The sequence below is a fragment of the Hoplias malabaricus genome, chromosome 9 (genome assembly GCF_029633855.1).
Source record: "Hoplias malabaricus isolate fHopMal1 chromosome 9, fHopMal1.hap1, whole genome shotgun sequence".
Lineage (NCBI taxonomy): Eukaryota > Metazoa > Chordata > Actinopteri > Characiformes > Erythrinidae > Hoplias > Hoplias malabaricus.
Window position 1 is genome coordinate 31,055,124 of NC_089808.1, and position 18,929 is coordinate 31,074,052.

Genomic DNA, 18,929 nt, shown 5'->3' on the forward strand with positions numbered 1-18,929 from the left:
CAATAAACTAATTTGAATGTGAATATACAGTGGTGGGCAGCATAGTGGTGCAGCAGGTGGTGTCACTGTCACACAGCTCCAGGGGCCTGGAGTCATGAGCTCGAGCCCTGCTCCGAATGACTGTCTTGATTGATAGGTGGATTGGCAACACAAAAGTGTCCATAGGTGGGAGTGAATGTGTGAGTGTGTGTCGCCCTGTGAAAGACTCACACATTCATTTGCACCTAAGGACACTTTTGATTAGGCAATCCGCCTACCAACTTGTGCTTTGGGACTGTGGGAGGAAACCGGAGCACACAGAAGAAACCCAGGCAAAACACAGGGAGAACACGTCATACACAGTTCCTTGGAAATGTGACAATGGCATTAACTGCAGTGCCACTGTGCCACCCAAAATGTCATGTCGTGCACCATTAAATGATCTGTTAGCATTCGAAGCACTTCATTCAAGATCTGCAAAGATTAATAAAGCATATTTTAACTCCTTGTAAAATGTACTACCCCATAAGGAGAAAACACATGTAAAAAAACAAACATTGAATTTCAGGTAAGATTTGTTACAGGTTTTAATGACTTTCATTAATATTCATCATTCAATTCATCCATATTCTGTAACCACTTGGGTCACACTGTGTTCAGAGCCGAGATGGAGTCACTGGGTGCAAGGCAGCAACATGTTCTGATTAGGTTTCATTTTTATTTTTTCCCTATAATATTCATTATTCACCAGCATTTTCTGCTGATATAGTTCTTATAGCAATATTCATCAATACCACCCTCTCTACTCTGCACCTTCTCAAAACAACCAAGAATATGTAGATGTAGATAGGGCTAGGTCAGCGAGGAACTGGCATTGGAAACTGTGCTTCATGAAACATCAGCATGATGCCACTGGCAGCTGCCAATACTCTGAATTTGAGACACAGCACAATTTATTTTCAGTTGCCTACTTTTAGAACAGCAGTACAACCACAGACCAGCTCAGATCAGGCAACTCACCTGTATAACCCTAGTGGCCCAGATTCTACACATTAATATTTCACCAGGCTGGGACCAGTGTCTGTTAGCATGGCTGTCTATTATTTAGCAGGAAAGTGGCACTTATGTAGAAAAGGACAGTAGCGAGCACAAGGACAACAAATTTGCTTTATAAAAACATATATTTATAAGCACCAAATAACATGTTAAAATTAGGATCCTTCTGTTAAGGTTACAATTGTTTATTTGAGTGGATTTACAAAGATAAAAGCTTGTTGTTCTAGTATTTACATCTTGTTTCAGCAACACGTAAACCAAAAAATGCAACCCATATGGGAATTTGGTAATTACTTCAGGAATGTGCACAACATTTGCCTGCATTGTGCTTCCACACAATCACAGCCACCTGATGACCACATATGACCATCATTCCCTTGTAATTTAATATTCGTTTTTTTCTAGGTACAATTAAATTTCCTCCATGGTTCTGAATTTATTGTCTATTTTTTCAGCTTCACAACCCATATAGGAACACCTTATAGTTCTATAATTAGAAGTAAAAAAAGGGGCCTGATAACTAAAGAAAAGGGTGAAAATGGGTAATCAAATCATGCACAGCTACTGATAGACTGATAAACACATTTCTGAAAAAATATATTTGTGCCCTGAATTTACCACCTCTCTTTACCATGAAACAGACAAAAAGACCTATGAACTTTTAGAGGCATTTAACTCTATGGAGGTCTGGATCCTATCACCACATCCGTGAATGTTTACTTGGTGAATTTTTAAAAAAGAAGCATACCAACAACCCATTTTACATCATGACAAAACAGGCCAACAAGAATATAATGGAAATCTGTGTCTTTATGAAAAAAAAATCACCTTTTCTTTTGATGTGCACATTCATTTTGGAGATCTGGAGCACCTATCAACCCACAAACTGCTGAATCTTACTTTTTGAACCGAGCTGTATAGACACAGGGAGAACGCGACTGTGTTGTTTGATCTTTGTGGTATTTTGACAACAGCATGTTACAGGCATTCGTAAGTAATAAGACCTGGACAAGATTTTGGGAAACTGTACTTAAAGATGTTATTTGGCCATGTGTGGGTGACAAGTCAGGGAACTGACCTGCTTTACTGAAACTTGAGAAGTTGGATCTCTCAATCTCACTTATGTGTAGTTGTCAAAACGTGTGGAAAGTCTGAATAGACAAAAACACTTTGCGATAAAGAGCCTGAACCGCCTGCATGTTTAAGCTTGCACACTATTAACTTGGTAGTTACTACAAAATAGGATCAACTCAAGCTTACCCTCACTAACAGACCCAGAGGATTAATCTGTTTAATTCCCAGGGGGTAGAATACAGCAGAGAATGACCTGTTGACCGAATTAAGTTGGTAGTTGGTTGTATCTGTAACGAACATGCAGCACCAAAAAGAGGAAATAATAATAATAATAATAATAATAATAATAATAAAAACTACACTACACTTCAGGCATAATGTAACTCAATTCAACTCAGTTATTCAAACCTATCATGATAATTTAATGTACAAACAATGCCATATCAGTGGATTATTAAAAATATGCCTTCAAAAATAGGGTACAGTTGTTGGGGTGGGGGGGGGGTTCACTTCTACATGGAAAGCTATTTTAAAAAACATGGGACCAGCCTTCTTTTAGCTCCCAGAATAGCCCACTGTCAACAAAAGCTCTTCACGATAACGATACAATATTGTCACAATTTTCCAACAGTTAGCTCGTGTAAAAGTAAGGAGATTACTGTGACTGTCCGCTTTTTATCGCTAACACACTCATAAGCATCTGTAAACACATTGAATAATGAAGAAAAGACATGCGCCCAAGTGTTTGGGGCAGAACCGTTGCTTCGTGTCCTATAACTATGTGGGAGTACTTCCCCAGACTGAAATTGCAAACAAAATCTAAGCTGTAGACTCACCGTGTTGTTCAAGCAGATGTTTAAGCGACGCCTGAGGGGAAAACGACCCTAAATTCCTCCTCCTTACTGCGGTCGGGTGAAGCCCCTCAGCGCTGGGGAGCTGAAGTGAACTCCCTCATATCTGTCCGTTATGTGAGACAGAGATAGAGAGTGCTGATAAAACGACTCTGGAGTAAAAGACGGCTCCTAAAGTGAAGTTCGCTTCATTACAGAGCCGCTGGCTGGTCTGAGAGCCGCGGTCCGGTCTGCTGGTCCAGTCTTAGGGTTTAAAATACACTTTCTAGAGTAGCTGAGGTCTGTCGGCGACTTTAAGTTCGAACTAGCCCCATCCCCCCTAAGCGCAGGAGCGCGCACGCGTGTGCATGCGCCCGCCTTCCACTACACATCCGTGATGTCTTTAATTAGTGCCTCAGAAACAAAACCCTTCCTGGGAAATTCAGTTTTCAGGAAATTCAGTAGACCGGTTTGGAAAACGTCCAGTTAAACTGTTTAAATTAACTTATTATTAAACAAATTAATACAAAATACACCTAGTGATTCTTCTTCTTCTTCTTCTTCTTCTTCTTCTTCTTCTTATTATTATTATTATTATTATTATTATCTGTCATGATACAAAGTAAAGCCCACCTTAAATGTAATAATATCACTGGACTGCACAACTTCAAGGCTGATACTTTCAGAAAATGGCAGACAACAGTCATATACATTTTTTTTCAATGATGAAGAGGGTTACAGACTGAAGAAGTGCATATTCATGGCAGCAATTTTAGAACTTGGTCACAGAGCAAGTTACAGATTACAAAACTGGGTTTGACTACTTGGTTTGACTACTGTGGCTAATTCGCACTGTTGTCAAAATGCTACCTCTTGCTATCACTAAGGTAGAAGCCTATCTATTTTACCATCTGCAAGCTTTCTGGGCATTAACATTCTTTAACTAAATTATAGTGAGTAAGACAAAAGTTTTTTGTAGGCCTCCAATGCTGGCCACACTGATATCTACAGTGATTTTTTTTCTAGATTCACATCTTCATGTCTCCCTGTATACTTGAAATTTTGACAATTATTTCGACAAACTAATTATCTTAATCACAGAGACAGAAATGCCCCTCCCAAAAACAGAGAGAAAAGCTTGAATGACAGAGTTACATTAGTTTACAGCATTACAGCAAGGATAGTGTAATGTATCCATGCTGATACACAATGTAGTGGCCAAGGTAGACCCTTTAAAGTGCACACACATGTGAAGATTTTTCTTCTGTCAAATGTCTGAACAGGCTGGCCTTTTTAGATTTCCCCACCTGTTGAGATTTGGCTTTGGAATAAAAGACGTGTGATTTTTACTGCATATTTAGCCGTCTTAAGCAAAGGGGGGAACTTTTTTCTCTGTGGTATTTAGTCCACTACCCTGCTGTTATCCTGTCCTCCATCTGTTTCAGTCACATACAATATTCCAGCAGAACAAACGATCCATTCATGGCTGAGCTTCCCTCTGCTTGCTGACTCTGAATAATGAAACCTGAGGGGACTCCACAAGATCCCATGTCCATATTGACTCTTCAGTGCCACGTAGAGTAAATTTACAAATACCAAGGGAGGTTTCTGTGTTTTTAAGGCTTAAATGACCCAAAGTGTGGGGAAAAAAAATCACTTTTATGGTAATGTATTACAATGTAGTAATACAAAATTAAGGACTCCCATCTCCTGTTCTTGTATTACTCTAATGTTCCAGACAGCATTCTGTGGGACAAGTAAAGTAACTATTAATATTCAGTGATTCATTCATTTGTCTTCTGAGCAAACCTTGGACAGGGCAACAGTCTATCGCAGGTAACTGTTAATAATATTTACAAAATATAGAATATTAATAGGTAAAATATTATTCTACATGGCATCATTACCCAAGATTGGATATTTTTCCCAGTTAAAAACTGTAGCAATCTCCTTAAAATCCACATTTGAGCCATTGATTAAACTCATAAAAGCTCATCTTCTTTATTCAGAAATTACAAGCAATTTATTATTATAAGACATTTTTATGTTATTATTAAATGTTGTATCAGTTTGTCTTTTAGAAAAGTGCTTTATATTTTTTCTTATTTTATGCTATATTTTTATTTAATATTCACTCTGGACAAGAGTCAAAAACATTTTGGAATAATTTTAATAATTTCTCCGAAAATAATCTCTCAAAAAAAAAAAAGAAAAGTGAGATTTTTGTTGATGTCTAGCATGTCTTGCCTGGTTGTTAGGAGTCCATTTTAATTAACATCTTTCAGTTATATTTACTTTATTTTTACTTATTGTTTTACTTTATCATTGACTTTCTTCTTCTTACAAAAATGAAAATTCTAATGTCTGATCTTATCAGATCGTTTTATTTAACGACTTCCCCTTAAATAAATATTTATTTTCTTGTCTGAACACTTTGAAACACATTCAGGAACTAAATCTAAATGTGAGTATATATATATAGATCATATGTAGACAAAACAATTCAAAGTGGAATGCAAATAGCCTTTAGGCTTGTATGCTTCTCATATTTATGAGTAAGGCACAGTTGGCATCATCAGGGGGCAGTTGACTGATTTGCAGAATGTGACATGTCCTCGTATTTGGGGAGATGACATGTCATCTGTGGCTGCACCAGAGTTGAATCAATGGGTGCTACATAGTAGGAACTGATCACAATAAAATTACTTTGACAGTTTGCAAAATGTGTTCAAAGTTTAAGTAGGGTTTGGATATTTTAACAAAACAATGTAGTTCTTAAGTGAAAAAATAGGTCTTAGGGTGTAATTACTTTAAATCTCATCATACTATTTATTGCCGTAGGTAACATTTGCAAATGTAAATATTAATGGCATCCTGTCCAAGATGTGTCCCTTGTGCCCAATGATTCTGGGTATAGGCCCTGAACCCACCAAATATGACTGAATATATGCATTATACATAGATTATGATAATTTGTAATGATCATGTTATTATAAAGCATTCACTGTTTGTATACGGGAGGTAAGCACTGGTCTTAGAGCTCTTTTGAGCTTTTGTTAAGGTTGTTGGTTATTTTACTGTTCAGTAAAGACCATTCTGTCTAAGTGTGCTGTACTTGTCTTCATTCATACAAGGGCTACAGTACTGAATGCTCTTTTAAATGTAATTCTAATGTTAAAATATTATTTTAAATATTGAACCTGAGAATTATTTTGAATTTAATGCCCGCAACAAGTTCCAAAAAGTCAGAACAGGGGTATGTTTAACACTGTGCAGTGATTTCCAGTAAAGAATAATGGCTTTATTACATCCAGTGCTGTAGATGGCTGTAGGTCAAAGGTCTCCAAAGTCCAGGGCTCATTGCATCACTTTTAAAAATACTGGCACTTGGCAGTTTTTTTTTCTTTCACCTGATGGTGGCAGCATTGCGCTAATGTATAGGATATTTCACCACTGTGAATAAACTAAGCTAAATTTAAACGCCATTTATTTCTGGACCAGCAAAGTAAATCACAGAACAACATTTGGTGGTGGCTACAGCAAATAAATCAATAAAGAAATAAACCCAAAAGTGACAGTGAAAACCGGGAAGAATTTGCCGTAAAATTATACACTCTTGTACGGAAGCGTATTGCTGCTACCCACAATAAAAAAATTCTCAGTATGTCGTTATTATGAGACAGGCGACTCATTATTATTATCATATATGTAGGCTCACATTTCAATCATCTCTCATGCTGAACCGTTCGTCCAATAGTGTCTAGTTCGCTGTGAGCAACTCAAAAGTGTGTGTGTATGTGTTTCACACTGTGCAGGACTGGTGTTCCTGCCAAATGATTCCAGGTAGGCTCCAGACCCACCGTGACCCTGAACTGGATCAGCAGTTACAGACAATGAATGAATGAATTGTTTTCTACATTGAAGTTTAGATTATTAAAAGTAGCAGTTGTAGCCATGCTGGTTGTGTGTCTTGAATTCTGAATAAATCATCAAATGTCACCAGCAAGCTACGCCCACACGGTCACACCTAGTACATATTTCATACCACATGTGTAGAAAAACCTTTTGCATCTCACAGGGACATGGCGGGTGAAAACAAAAGTCTAAACTCATCAGACCAAAGTACATATTTCCACCGGTCTAATTTCTATTATTAATGTTTCTTGGCCTGAGTCTCTTCTTGTCCTTTCTCAGTAGTAGCTACTTCGCAGCAATTTGACAATAAAGGCCTGATTTATGCAATCTTCTCAGAATAGCTGGTGTTGAGATGTGTCTGCTACTTGAACTCTTACAGCCTCTGTGGCCTCTGATCTGTCGTGCTGATAAATGGCCTTTTTTCAGGCTGTTAACTCATTCTTCACAGCAGAGGTAAATCTGTTCATTGAAAACCATTCCAAGTGACTAGCTCATGAAGACTGAGAGAATGCTAAGTGTAAAGGTGGGTAATTCTAAGAAACTAAATTATAGAACATATTTTTGTTTGTTTAACACTTATTTTTCACTGCATAAGTCCATTTGCATGTTTTAATATTAATTTACAATGTAGAAAATGAAAATAAAAATGAAGAAAAATGACTTGTGAATGTATGACAGGCACTATATTTATAAACCTTGGGTTAGGTAATTGTGTGTCATGTGTGCTTATGTGGCATATTTTCTCGTGCGCTCAGACATGCCCTAGGCCTCTGTAGCATCTGGGAAATTAGTATTTTAGTATACCTGTGGTAATTCAGCTCTAAACCTCTGTCTATCTTAATATATTGTTGTAAGCATCTAGCTGTGCACACTGCTGCGTCAAATAAGGTGTGAAGAAGTTAAGATTTACAGCTAAATTTGTGAAAATATCCAATTCCCGTAAAAAGTGCTGACTTATCAGTAAAAAAAACCCAGCGTGCCATGTAATTATTTTACACTACTTTCTGTGATTATGTAGCTGTGGGTGTATTTACAGTAAACTATTGTCATGTTTACACCAAAAGAGACTGAACTCACTCTGGATTAAATGTTGTTTTTGCAATGTTGTCTTGCATTAACTTAACATTTATTTTATGTTTATTTTAGATTGAACTACCTTTCTCTATACCCAGTTTTAAACATATGTTTTAGACCAAATGAATTTTTTTTTGTAAAATATGGAATCAGGTGTCATGCAATGCATTTTTTACCATTTCCTTAAATAGTTTTCCATGAGCTAGTTTTGGAGACAACAAAATTATGATGGATTAACTGAGTAAGAAAAAAAGTGAATTAAAAAAACATATAATTCAAGGGTGGGGAGATTGAAGGAACAGTGCTGTGTCCTCCTTTAACATTCATAGCTGGGGTGCTCTTTCTGAGCTAGGCACCCAACCCTCAGCCCTTTCTCCAGTGACATGCCAAGTGTGTGTGCTCACTGTCCATATGGCACTACCATTGGGTTAAATGTGGAGGCACGATTTTACGTGTTTATTAATATTTGACCCATCTATTAACAAATTATTCATTCATTCCTTCATTGTAATCACTTATCCAGTTCAGGGTCACGGCAGGTATGGAGCCTATAATTGGAATCACTGGGCACAAGGCTTTTATATAAAGCAACTATTTTTTATGTAATCAATAAGAGTTTTATATATTGCTCTTTTATATCATTAGACTAGGTCGTGCATAGAAAGTAATTTTAAATCTATATATTTACATGTAATCTGACAAAATAAATCACCATGGCTGAGTTTTAAATATCATTTTCACTTTGTATCTCGGTAATGATACACTTCACCAGTAGGTGGAGACACCCGTTTGTTTAGGTATGTGTTTAGTCACACTGAGGCTATAAAACCCGTGTTCGTCTGTAAATTCAACAAGACTCTGTCAAAAACAGAATAAAGAAGAATCTTGACACAATTATGATTGAAAAAGCAACGACTTTTATACATAAAGCTTGGAAAAATGAACAATATAAAGGCTAAAATTACAATTACCAGTGTAGTTATTTGTCACCACACTGCCATAATCTCATTTCATCACAAGTCTCATAAGACCTCCATTCGTTTACTAAATCCACATGGCAGTGACAACTTACACTGCTTCGCAAACAACTAAAGCAGAAATCGGTTTCAGCTGCTTCAATATGAGGTACCAGCTCCACACATTTCTTGTAATATACAAGGATGAAATACTTTTTTGGAAAATAAGTCCTCAATTGTCTTCTGCTCGGAGCCACTGTGAATCAGTGAATACTGTTCCTTTTTACACTGAGGGAGGTACACAATTTAATCACAAAACGTCTACAGTACATGCATATTATGCATATTCTAAAATAGGTACCCCCTCACTAATCCTCTGTTCTCGAAACTAGAAGAAACTATGGGAAAGTACATTTCTTCTAGGCTTGCCAAAAGATAACAACAGTAAGAAAGAAAGTACAATTCTTTTTGGGGCTCATTTCGACATGAGCAATCTGCTCAATCTTGAGAGTGGCCCTCTTTAGTTTTGTAAAATCTCCAAACAAACATACCGTAATAAATCAGGTACACAAGATAGTGCTTCGGCTGATGCCATCAAAGCCCTAGGGGGCTTTAAGACCTACTATTATTTGGTGACCCCTTGGGCTCTCTGAATGAAATGTCCCAGCACTCAAACATCCCTGGAGATGAGGATGTAATGGACACTATTCGGGAACAGTGGAAGCAGGGGGCGGGCAAGGGAGAGGATGGGGGAGGGTTGCAATCTCTCACCATGGCCTCCACATAGAGGGGTCGCCTCCTGGGAAGAATGGGGGATGGACTGCTTGTGTTGGAGGTTGGGGGGAGGGGGTTCTGACACCACCCCCCTCTCTAGGCAGGAGCATGCTGGGAGAAGAGCGAGGGCTGCTGGGAGAGGGAGAGGGAGAGCTAAGAGGGGAGGGAGGGGGGTGTAGGTTGAGAGAACGGGGCTGAAAAGGGGGCAGAGAGAGAGGCGACTGTGTTGGGGAGGTGGGAACCGTGCTGCTGGACACTGCAGAGCCAGCACTGGCATCATTCTCACTGCTGGTCTGGGGCAGAGACTTCAGCAGGTGGTTCAACAGACGGGCCCCCAGGGTTTTGTCCATGCCAGGGCAGTTCAGGAGCAAATTGTGCACCTCATGCATGCACTGGATGTAGCCACTGCTATAACGCTGGCGTGATTCAAAGGCCAAGCTGGGCCCTTGGCTCCCAACTGCAAAAAAAACAAAGGCAAGACATGGTGTAATTGCACTCTAAAAGTTTGAATAGAGTGAATGTTTTTGGTTCTCTAAGGAATAGATGCTGTTTGGTTCTGTAAAAACAAAGCAATCAAGAGTTTCTTCTACTGAAGTAGTCCAAAGAACCCATTTGGCACATTTACTTTGATACTAAGTTAGAACAAAGTTAGTTACTTTAGTATTTAAGAACATTACTAGTAATTTAAGAATACATCCTGTCATTAGAAAGAGTTAAACTCAAACATGTTTCTTTGTTTGATACCCAGCTTGGTCAGGAACCACCTTACCCCAATAAGAGTCCCTTGGCAAAACTCTTAACACTACATCTGCCTACCACTGTAACATGATTAAAAATATAAATCACTCTGGATAATGCAGTCTGATAAATGGCACAGATGTAAATAATTCTTCTAAGGCATTTAACATTTAGACCTTCACTTTAGGACTGTATGAAAGCTAGGTAGAATAGCATTAAGCTGAGATCACACATTTTTGCAAAAACAAAACAGTATTCTCAGTTTTTCAGTTGTATATACAAACTGAATTCTCACAACCTCTTGTCATTGCAAACAGGTCATTCCCAAAGTCTTACCTGCTCCATGGCCCCTCTGAAGGCCTTCCATGTGTTGCACAGTTATCTCAAGAACATCTGCCTTCTCCAGCTTTGATTGCTTGTAAAGAGCATAAAATGGAATGAATATTTCATGGATATTAATTAATTTATTTAAATATTTATATGAAACTTGGAATAACAGGATTGCATGCGTGAGCTGGCGGTGTCTGGGTTTTCAGTACATACATCCAAATTGTAGGCATCCACCATAATCCCCTTGAGCTGTTCCAGGCTGGAGTTGATGCGTTCCCTGCGCCTCTTCTCTATCAATGGTTTTCGAAGCTAACAAAATAATAATAATAATAATAATAATAATAATAATAATAATATATTTAAGCCTGGTGGTTAATTTAAAGAAAAACACAGGTAGCATGAAGTTACATTTGTTAACAGAAATTCAAAAGCCACAAATTGTAATGATGAGCTAACCACAACATTCAACAATGCAACAGGTTGATCAGTCTGAGGCTAAATTTACCTTCCGCTCCTCTTTGGCGCTGAAGCTCTTCTCTGGACCATTGCTGGAGTTGGAGGCAGTCATGGTTTGGTGCCAAAACTACAGCGTAGGCCACCAAAGAAAGTAAAACTTTCTCGAAAACTTTCAGTGATGGCGGTACAGTTTCGGTCTCGTCTCTTTCTTCCAGGAGCTTGTGGTTGAGCTGGCTCTGGCTAACAGGCGCTGAAATTAGATGCTTGTGACCTCGTTTTTTTTTTCTTCTTAATGTTGTAGCCACCGAAACCTCCCCTTCAAACCTCCTCCCTTCGCAATTACCATGATAATGTAAAGGGGCTTTCAGTAGCACACTTTCCCACCACCTCAAGGGGAAAGAGAACAGAAAGAGACAGAGGCAAAAGATGCAATTCTTCTCTCCGCCTGCGGGGTTCGAAACGAGATTTAAAGCGTCTCACTGAAGTGTTCTCAACATACGACTGAGTTTTAGCACACTACATTTAAATATCTGAGATTAAATCTGATTAAATCTGAGATTAAAGTCAGCGTTCAGTAACAACGTTCAGTTGTAATAACAACCTGGTCACGTGCCAAAGGGCTGATTATTTATTCCTGAAATTATAGGATTTTCTGACTTCAGCAAGACAATGCATTCCTCAGTGTGTCCACCTCATAATACCTGTAGCAAAATATTCCGACTTTAATCTAGGAACTATTCAGAATTTTCCCTCTGAATTATTCTGACTTTAATCTCAGAATCTTAGAATATATCTCTTGTACTCATTAAGCTACATTTCCACATTCAAAGACCATTTTGATTATTTGCCAAGATACGCTTTCATTAATTTACCCCAATTGAATATTATTATTCAGCTCAATACAGTGGTATGAAAAAGTTTGGGCACCCCCATAATTACCATGCTTTTCCTTTATAAATCTTTGGTCGTTCAGATCAGCAATTTCAGTTAAATATTTCATATAGCAGACGAGCACAGTGATATTTGAAAAGTGAAATGAACTTTATAGGATTTACAGAAAGTGTGCAATAATTATTTAAACAAAATTAGGCAGGTGCATACATTTGGCCACCTTTGTCATTTTATTGATCTGAATACCTTTATTGGAAAACAATTTGTTTTGTAAGATCAGTGACCTTGACCTACATACACAGGTGAATCTAAATATGAGAAAGGCTTAAGGTGGCCAGTTGCAAGTTTTTCTTCTCTTTGCATCTTCTTTGAAGAGTGGCAACGTGGGAGCCTCATAACTCTCAAATGACCTGGAAACAAAGATTGTTCAACATCATGGCTGAAGGGAAGGATACAAAAAGCTATCTCAGAGATTTCAGCTGTCAGTTTCCACTGTGAGGAACATAGTGAGGAAATGGAAGACCACAGGCACAGTTCTAGTTAGGTAGCAGGCCAAGAAAAGTCTCAGATAAGCAGAGGGGAAGGAGAACAGTCATGGTGAGAACAGTCATAGTCAACCCACAGACGAGCTCCAAAAACCTACATCATCTTGCTGCAGATAGTGTCACTGTGCATCGTTCACCTATTCACCGCCGACTTTGCACAAGGAGGGGCTGTATGGGAGAGTAATGCAGAAGAAGTCTTTTCTGTGCAAACTCCACACACAGAGTCATTTGAAGTATGCTAAAGCACATTTGGACAAGCCAGCTTCATTTTGGAATAAGGTGTTGTGGACTGATGAAAGTAAAAATGAGCTATTTGGACATAACACAGGGTGGTATGCATGATGGGAAAAGAACACAGCATTCCAAGACAAACACTTGCTACCCACAGTAAAATTTGGTGGCGGTTCCATTGTGCTGTGGGGCTGTGTGGCCAGTGCAGGTACTGGAAATCTGGTTAAAGTTGAGGGTGGCATAGATTCCAGTCAATATCAGCAGATTATTGAGAACAATGTTCAAGAATCAGTGACAACATTGAAGTTGTACTGGGGCTGGATATTTCAACAAGACAACGACCCTAAACACTGCTCAAAATCTACTAAGGCATTCATGCAGAGGAACAAGCACAACGTTCTGGAATAGCCATCTCAGTCCTGTGGTGTGATTTAAAGCGTGCTGTCCATGCTCGGAAACCATCAAACTTAACATTATTTTTCTGTTGGGGTGCCCAAATGTATGCACCTGCCTAATTTTGTTTAAATAATTATTGCACACTTTCTGTAAATCCTATAAACTTCATTTCATTTTTCAAATATCACAAATCCATCTGCTATATAACATATTTAACTGAAATTGCTGATCCGAACAATCAATGATTTATAAAGGAAAAGGCTGAAAATGATCAGGGGTGCCCAAACTTTTTCATACCACTGTATATAACATGGCAAAATCTTAACTGGACCCTTACCCTATTGCACCATGCGAGTTATAAACTCTGTAGTCGACTAGGCTATGTCTGGTAGGAAAAAGTGTACATGTAATTAATTCTTAATAGTTTTTATTTTTATTTTTTTACACTTAGCATGCACTGTTTGTGTGCAGGGACTGCAGATTTCATAAATTGTCTTTCTGCTGAAAAAAATGTAGATAATTCATACAGGCCTATTGAAGTTGGTGGTATTCCACAAAATGGGATTTCTCCATTTAGCCATAAAAGCCTAAAGTCAAAAGTCATAAATCCTCTTGTGGAACAGCCCCCTGGTCTAGTGCTCATTTAGGTCACCCAGCATGGTCATGGTCTTGCTGCTGACCAGCACAACATATGGTGTCCTGGCTTTTGTGGTAGCTGTTCTATACTCATGCATTGATTGTCTGTAACAATTTATCCAATTCAGGGTCACAATCACACACCCTGAACAGGGCGCTAGTCCATCTCTGGGCCTCACAAATACTCACACATTCATTCACACGCTCACAGCTATGGACACTTTGCATTGCCAATTCATCTACCAAAGCATGTTGTGGACTGTGGAACACCAAATTCCTCACAGAGAGTCACCCTGGGTGGGGTTTAATATAAAGTTTATATTGTAATGAATTATTTACACATTTTCTAATGGAGATTTTGAAACACAATAAAAGGTAATAAAAAATAAAATAAAAAATATATGGTGAATTTTAATTTCTAGGATAAGCTAATTCTACATCAGTGTGTGAAAAATTTATTGGACATTTTTGTTAGAAGTAGGCAATCTGCCTTCAAGACCAAAATGGATAAAAATTGCTCACCGAGCTTAAATGGTCCGGAATGTTCTGAATTACACAAAGATAACCAATTTTTAAAGCCTTATATTAAGATAATCTTGTAGAGAGTGTTCAGTGTTAGGTTAGCTATTAACTTAAGGTGAGAATTAAGGTAAAACATGGCTTTTTGTTTCATTCTGTGGTAGGAGGATGGCAGAGGAAGCTCTATGGGCATTATGATTAAATATTGGTTGTTCTGGTTGTGGTGACATGGCATTTTACTTTTTAATAATAAAATAATAATAATAATAATTGTAATGTGTATAATAATATATTTATTTTAATACATGAATTTGGTGAATATATATTTCTATTAATAGCCATTGTGTGAAACCACACAATTTTATTATCAAGAATGCACTGCACCCAAAACCAACTAAAAAAAAAATCACCTGGATGCAGCTGGAGGAGATAATATCACAGAATATATTTGCAACACTCAGGAAAATTTCTCCACCATGTTTACTCAACTCCTCTTTCCTGTCAGATTAACACACTTACCTCAGTATTTCTACAGCTCTCTCTCTTTCTCTCTAATACTTCTTTCTTCACTATAATAACCCTCATTCAGAGGGATAACACATATGGTGCCAAAGGCTTTACTGTCCTAAGTTTTAAACTCAGCTTTCTTTTCTAACCTTTTTCATGAAGGTGGCTACTGAGGATTTTCAAGGCTCTTGGTGACACTCGTTTATAAAATGTCTGCCTACATTAAGAAAATTGAAAAAGATTGTTAGAATGACCTGCTTAAAACTAAAGCTAGAAAAATGTTAAAAATATATGTATAGAATTGGAATACATTTGATAAAATGATATTTAAGTAGAAGTATTTTATCCCATTTCTACCTAAGTAGACTATAAAGGAATCAAGTTTAAAAAATGTAATCCAGGCCATTTCCACAAACCATTATTGTAGTCTTTAAAGTTACCATTTAGTCACATTAAATCCATGTTAAGTGTAAAAAAAATGTATTTATAAATACTACTACAGGCTTTGATATTTATTCATATTTATAGCTACATATATACAAATTATAGCTACTAACTATTAAATGAAGCCCCATCACACCATATAATGCAGTCCAATGCTGGCAGACTTTATACCCCTCTAGCTGATATTTGCTATTGAGCATGGTGATACAGGCACATTTGCAGCTGCTGCACATTTTGCATCACAATTTTAGATTATCACTAGTACATTTAGCAGCTTCTATAAGCAGGGTTTTCAGTGATAAGATGACTTCCTGAATAGGAATTAAGTTTAAGATACTGAGAAACTGCTGTTGGTTATTGTATTGTTTGCATTGCCAGCTAATTATCTAAACACGGACGTCACCATCTATCAAACACAATATCATTTTTCTATAATTTACTTGACTGATAAAATGTACTCTGTGGGTTATTTTGCAGATGCTAGTAGCGTTGAAGACCTACGGATGTGGTAAAGTGAACGCAAGGAAAAAATGCCAATGCAGCATAACTAACAGGAAAGTGTGTAGCGTGATCAAAATCTAGACACAATGTAATATGTCATATCTTTTGTTGTTAAAACTGCACTCTGAGGTCAGCCCTTAGTACATAAATAGTGCTGTCAAAATTAATGCATCAATGCCCTTTTTTGTAACTCTAATGAGTAATTTTTCCAAATTCTTCCACAAATTCTTCCCTTAACTTCACACATTTTACTGAGCCTAGTGACGTATTAGTGGTTTTATCTGCCAGTGTAAACACAGCATTGCTGTTTTTGAGTCCAGATGTTAGATTACATTTTTTATGCTGAAATGTGTATTTAATATCACTCACTCTCACCCTGGGCGGCACGGAGGCACAGCAGGTAATGTTGCAGTCATACAGCTGGGGTCCTGGTGTTGTGGGTTCAAGTCCCTCTCCGGGTGACTGTCTGTGACGAGTGTGTTCACCCCATCTCCCCGTACCAAAAACACACATTAGTAGGTGGATTGGCAATTCCAAAGTGTCCCTAGGTGTGAGTGTGTGAGTGAATGTGAGAATGTGTGTCAGCTTGTGAAGGACTGGCACACCCCCAGGGTGTGGTCCTGCCTTGCGCCCAGTGATTCTGGGTAGGCTCAGAACCAACCACAACCCTGAACTGGATAAGCAGTTACAGACTAGGAATGAATGAAGTAAGAACTCTCACCCTACCTCCTCTCTATGCCTCTCTCTCATAGGCACGTGTGCACTCACACACATATGTACATACAGAGCTGCTGTTTAGTCTCCCTTTTTGAGCCTCGAGCTATACTGTTGCTTTTTTCCATTAATATTCTATGCTAAAGCAGTCCCAGAAACTAATTAATTAATTAAATTAAATTAAATGACAATTTAAAAATGATCAAAACCACACAGGGATATTAGAGTAAAATGAAAAAGAATGGTTTCCTCAAACTAGTTTTTCTTGTACATCACATTAAATAATTATCTCCCTCCCAAAAATACAAGGCCTTTGCTAGCTTTTTTTTTTTTTTTTTTTGCAATTACATTTTTTATCAATAGACCTTACTATGGGTGGGCAATATTGCCCTAAAATAATTATATTTCAGGGTATTTTTGCGATAATGATATACTTAGCAATATGACAAACAGTGAAATGTATTTTATTTATTACAAGGACATAGTATTGCAACAAAATAAATCATGTTTTGAATTTTCAGTAAAAGCACACAAAAATGTGGGAACATTTGCTTATTTTGTAAACAATAGTAAGTTATAAAGAAGTTATCATATAAAATAATATAACAAATAAATCTACCACAAAACTACAGCTCAAAAAGAAAAAAAACTTTAAACAATTATAGAAAAAATACTATTTAAACTTCACAGTAAATAATATTAAAAAATATTATAATATAAATGTTAAATAGATGCTATAGGTGTCACGCCTTCGTCCTGTCATGTCTGTTGTCCCCGGCCATGTGCTTTTAGCACATGGCTATGTTTTGTTTATGTCCTTGTCTCTGCCTCCTCGTCCGTGTCATCTGTTAACCAGTCCTCCTCGTTATCTGTCACAGGTGCGTCTCGTCAGTGTCTTGTATTTAAGTCCCCTTCCTGCACTTCCTGTTTGTTGGTCATTGTTCCTGTATTATGTCAAGTCTGTCGTGTTCTCTTGTTCTTTCTCATGTCAGTCGTGTTATCAAGTCTGTCTCTGTAAGTTTTCTCGTTATCGTTTCATTTCCGGTCGTCTCGTTCTTTAGTCTGTCTGTCCCGTTTGCCCTGATTTGCTCCTCGTGTCCCGTTTAGCCTGTTTGGCTCCCCGTTTCTTGTCTTTTGTTAATGTCTCTTTGTTTGGTTAGTATTTGTAAATTAAAGGTTATCTGTGTTTTAGCGAATGCGTCCGCTCCGTCAGTCCGCCCCGCGTTCCTGACAGAATGACCAACCCCTACATGGACGCAGCTAGCACAAACTATTACCTTAAGGGGTGTGCCGTTCGCCGGACTCCATTCCGCACAGGCCCCAAAGATCCTGTGGGGGAGGCTTTGAAAGCATCCTCGGAATGGAGTCGCCGGCTCCAGCTCCTGCCTGGCGCTGTTCCGATTCATATACCGGAGGAGTCGACTCGTGAATCGAGTAGTTGCGCCAGCGGGAGTCAAAAGAGTCGGCGGAAGAAGCGTGCTGGAGTCCCCCCCTCGCTGGAGGATTACCCCCTCAGGTCCGGGGAAATTTTTGGGGGGGCGTTAAGGGTAGGGGCTGTTAGCCTCACCTCCGTAGGTCTGAGGTCTGAGGCTAACAGGGGCGCACCTCGAGGGGATCTAATGGGTGCGCCTGTGAAACCCCCTAAACCCTTTACAGCTCCAGCGCGAGCCCGGCGCGCAGCACGAACTCCTGTCCTTGTAAACGCGGCGCCTCCAGCCGCGCCTGTCCTCGAGAGCGCGGCGCGCGCCTCTCCTGTCTTCGTGGACGACGTCACAGATTCATCTGCCTCCGTGGACGTCGTCGCACGTTCTCCTGTCTTCGTGGACGACGTCGCAGATTCATCTGCCTCCGTGGACGTCGTCGCACGTTCTCCAGTCTCCGTGGACGACGTCGCAGATTCATCTGCCTCCGTGGACGTCGTCGCACGTTCTCCAGTCTCCGTGGACGACGTCGCAGATTCACCTGCCTCCGTGGACGTCGTCGCACGTTCTCCAGTCTCCGTGGACGACGGCGCAGACTCCTCTGCCTCCGTGGTCGTCGTCGCACGTTCCCCAGTCTCCGTGGACGACGGCGCAGACTCCTCTGCCTCCGTGGACGTCGTCGCACGTTCCCCAGTCTCCGTGGACGACGGCGCAGACTCCTCTGCCTCCGTGGACGTCGTCGCAGGTTCCCCTGCCTCCGTGGACGTCGTCGCAGGTTCCCCTGCCTCCGTGGACGACGTCGCAGGTTCCCCTGCCTCCGTGGACGACGTCGCAGGTTCCCCTGCCTCCGTGGACGACGTCGCAGGTTCCCCTGCCTCCGTGGACGACGTCGCAGGTTCCCCTGCCTCCGTGGACGACGTCGCAGGTTCCCCTGCCTCCGTG

General features: G+C 39.4%; 1 protein-coding gene across 1 annotated transcript; it reads right to left on the minus strand.

The window, feature by feature from the left end:
- Positions 1-8,863: 8,863 nt before the first annotated feature.
- her8a (hairy-related 8a) lies at positions 8,864-11,764 on the minus strand. Its single transcript, XM_066681901.1, has 4 exons — positions 11,232-11,764; positions 10,940-11,035; positions 10,733-10,811; positions 8,864-10,115 (listed from the first exon to the last, which is right to left on the minus strand). The coding sequence occupies exons 1-4, from the start codon at positions 11,292-11,294 to the stop codon at positions 9,652-9,654; spliced, it is 702 nt and encodes a 233-aa protein (XP_066537998.1). The 5' UTR covers positions 11,295-11,764; the 3' UTR covers positions 8,864-9,651.
- Between the last annotated feature and the right edge of the window lie 7,165 nt (positions 11,765-18,929).